We start from the raw sequence: 2,024 nt of genomic DNA, 5'->3' as shown, positions 1-2,024 counted from the left end.
ATTAATTCTTTTAGGGTTTCATGTTTATTTTTGGCGATTAGAGTAAAATTGATTCTCAATTTCGTTGCGCATGCCGACTTTTCCTTCAACTAGCACCCCCAAATTCAACACACAACAATGTCCTCATTGCTGAAAGACAAAATGATTCATGCGATGGACTTAGGAAATTTCGTATAAGTAATTTTGAAGGAAAGCTGGTAGACGTTTGTCATGTCATTGCTTCGTCCATTCTTTGTAAATTTTGGCATTCTCATACGCCTGCAGTCTCCATTCGTCTAGCTCTAGTAGCTGATGTTTTCTCTCTTCCCCTGTAGCATTCAGATAAAAGTTAAGCTTTTTAATTGCCCACAACTCCTTATACTCCAATTCCAACGGTAGATGACAAGCCTTCCCAAACACCAATGCATATGGTGACATGCCTATGGGTATTTGATAGTCAATCCTATATGCCCACAATGCATCGTCAAGCTTCATGGCCCAATCCTTTCGCGATGGATTCACCATCTTCTCTAAAACCGACTTGATTTCTTTGTTAGGACCCTCGACTTGTCTGTTTTTCTGGGGGTCATATGCGGTGGCGATCATATGGTAGAAATTGTATTTGATCAGTAGTTTGTTAATGATACGATTCACAAAGTGGGTCCCTTCGTCACTTACTATGGTATGTAGAGTGCCAAAACCAGTGAAGATGTTTCTCTGTAAGAACTTGGAGACTGTTGCCGCATCGTTTGCAATGCATGAAACCGGTTCAATCCATTTGGAAACATAGTCGACAACCAACAGAATGTATTTATGACCATTTGACGATGGAAATGGTCCCATGAAATCTATACCCAGACGTCGAATAGTTCCACTTCCAAGATGATGTTCATTGGCATCGCATTTTTCTCTGAAATGTTTCCAGCGTGTTGGCACTTATCACATTTCATGGAATATTCTTATACATCCTTAAAAAGAGTTGGCCAGTAATACCCACTTTGCAAAACTTTTGTCGCTGTGTGCTGTCCCCCGAAAATGTATGTGCTAAAAAGTAGTCTCTGGAACACAAAGTCTCAATATCTGGGGTCTACTTTTGTACAGATCTGGCCCGTCCCAATAGTAGAATTTGCATTCATGAATGAGTCGCTTATTTTGATGGGATGTGTAATTTTCCAGAAATTGTTTGCAGACCAAGAAGTTGACAATATCTGCATACCAGGGTAGTTCCTGTCTCTTATACACATCTAGATGTGTATAAGAGACAGATATTCATGAATGAGTCGCTTATTTTGATGGGATGTGTAATTTTCCAGAAATTGTTTGCAGACCAAGAAGTTGACAATATCTGCATACCAGGGTAGTTCTTCAATTTTAAGCAATTGCTCGTCTGGGAATGATGCGTTCACCTCCGATTGGATGCGATCCACTTCCGGGATCTCTAGCCTCGATAAATGGTCAGCACCTGGTTCTTCGTTCCTTTGTGGATTATCTCCATATTAAAATCTTGGAGTAGGAGAACCCATCAGATTAGTCTCGACTTTGCATCTTTTTTGGTCATTAAATATCTTATCGTCGAGGGGTCGATGTGGACTAAACTTTTGATCTCAACAAGTAAGGTCTAAATTTTTCAATCGCAAAGATTTCCGCTAGAAGCTCCTTCTCTGTGGTGGTATAATTCGCGTGCGTGGAGTTCAATGTTCTGTTCCCATAAGCGATGGGGTGCAACATTATCTTTACTTTTTGTGCGAAGACTACCCCCATCGCATATTTGGGGGCATCTCACATCACCTCGAATGGCTTTCTCCAATCGGGTGCGATCATAATTGCGTTGTACTCAATGCGTCCTTTAGTGCTTTGAATGCGGTGAGGCAGTGTGGATCAAAGTCCAAAGGTCTATCAACTTCTAGCAACGCATTCAATGGTCGAGCTATTTTGGAGAAGTCCTTCACAAATCGTCTGTAGAACCTCGCGTGTCCTAAGAAACTCTTTAAAGCTTTCACATTTGCAGGAGGTGGAAGTTTTTCTATGGCTTCAATTTTTGCGTT

At 41.0% G+C, this 2,024-nt stretch overlaps 1 protein-coding gene across 1 annotated transcript; it reads right to left on the bottom strand.

Annotated features, from left to right (window-relative positions):
• Nucleotides 1-213: 213 nt before the first annotated feature.
• LOC120090624 lies at nucleotides 214-822 on the bottom strand. The gene has a single exon (XM_039048343.1). The coding sequence runs from the start codon at nucleotides 820-822 to the stop codon at nucleotides 214-216; it is 609 nt and encodes a 202-aa protein (XP_038904271.1).
• Nucleotides 823-2,024: the final 1,202 nt, after the last annotated feature.

This window comes from Benincasa hispida, chromosome 11 (genome assembly GCF_009727055.1).
Source record: "Benincasa hispida cultivar B227 chromosome 11, ASM972705v1, whole genome shotgun sequence".
Lineage (NCBI taxonomy): Eukaryota > Viridiplantae > Streptophyta > Magnoliopsida > Cucurbitales > Cucurbitaceae > Benincasa > Benincasa hispida.
The sequence above is the reverse complement of the archived record's forward strand: the minus strand, read 5'-3'. Positions and strand labels throughout refer to the sequence as shown.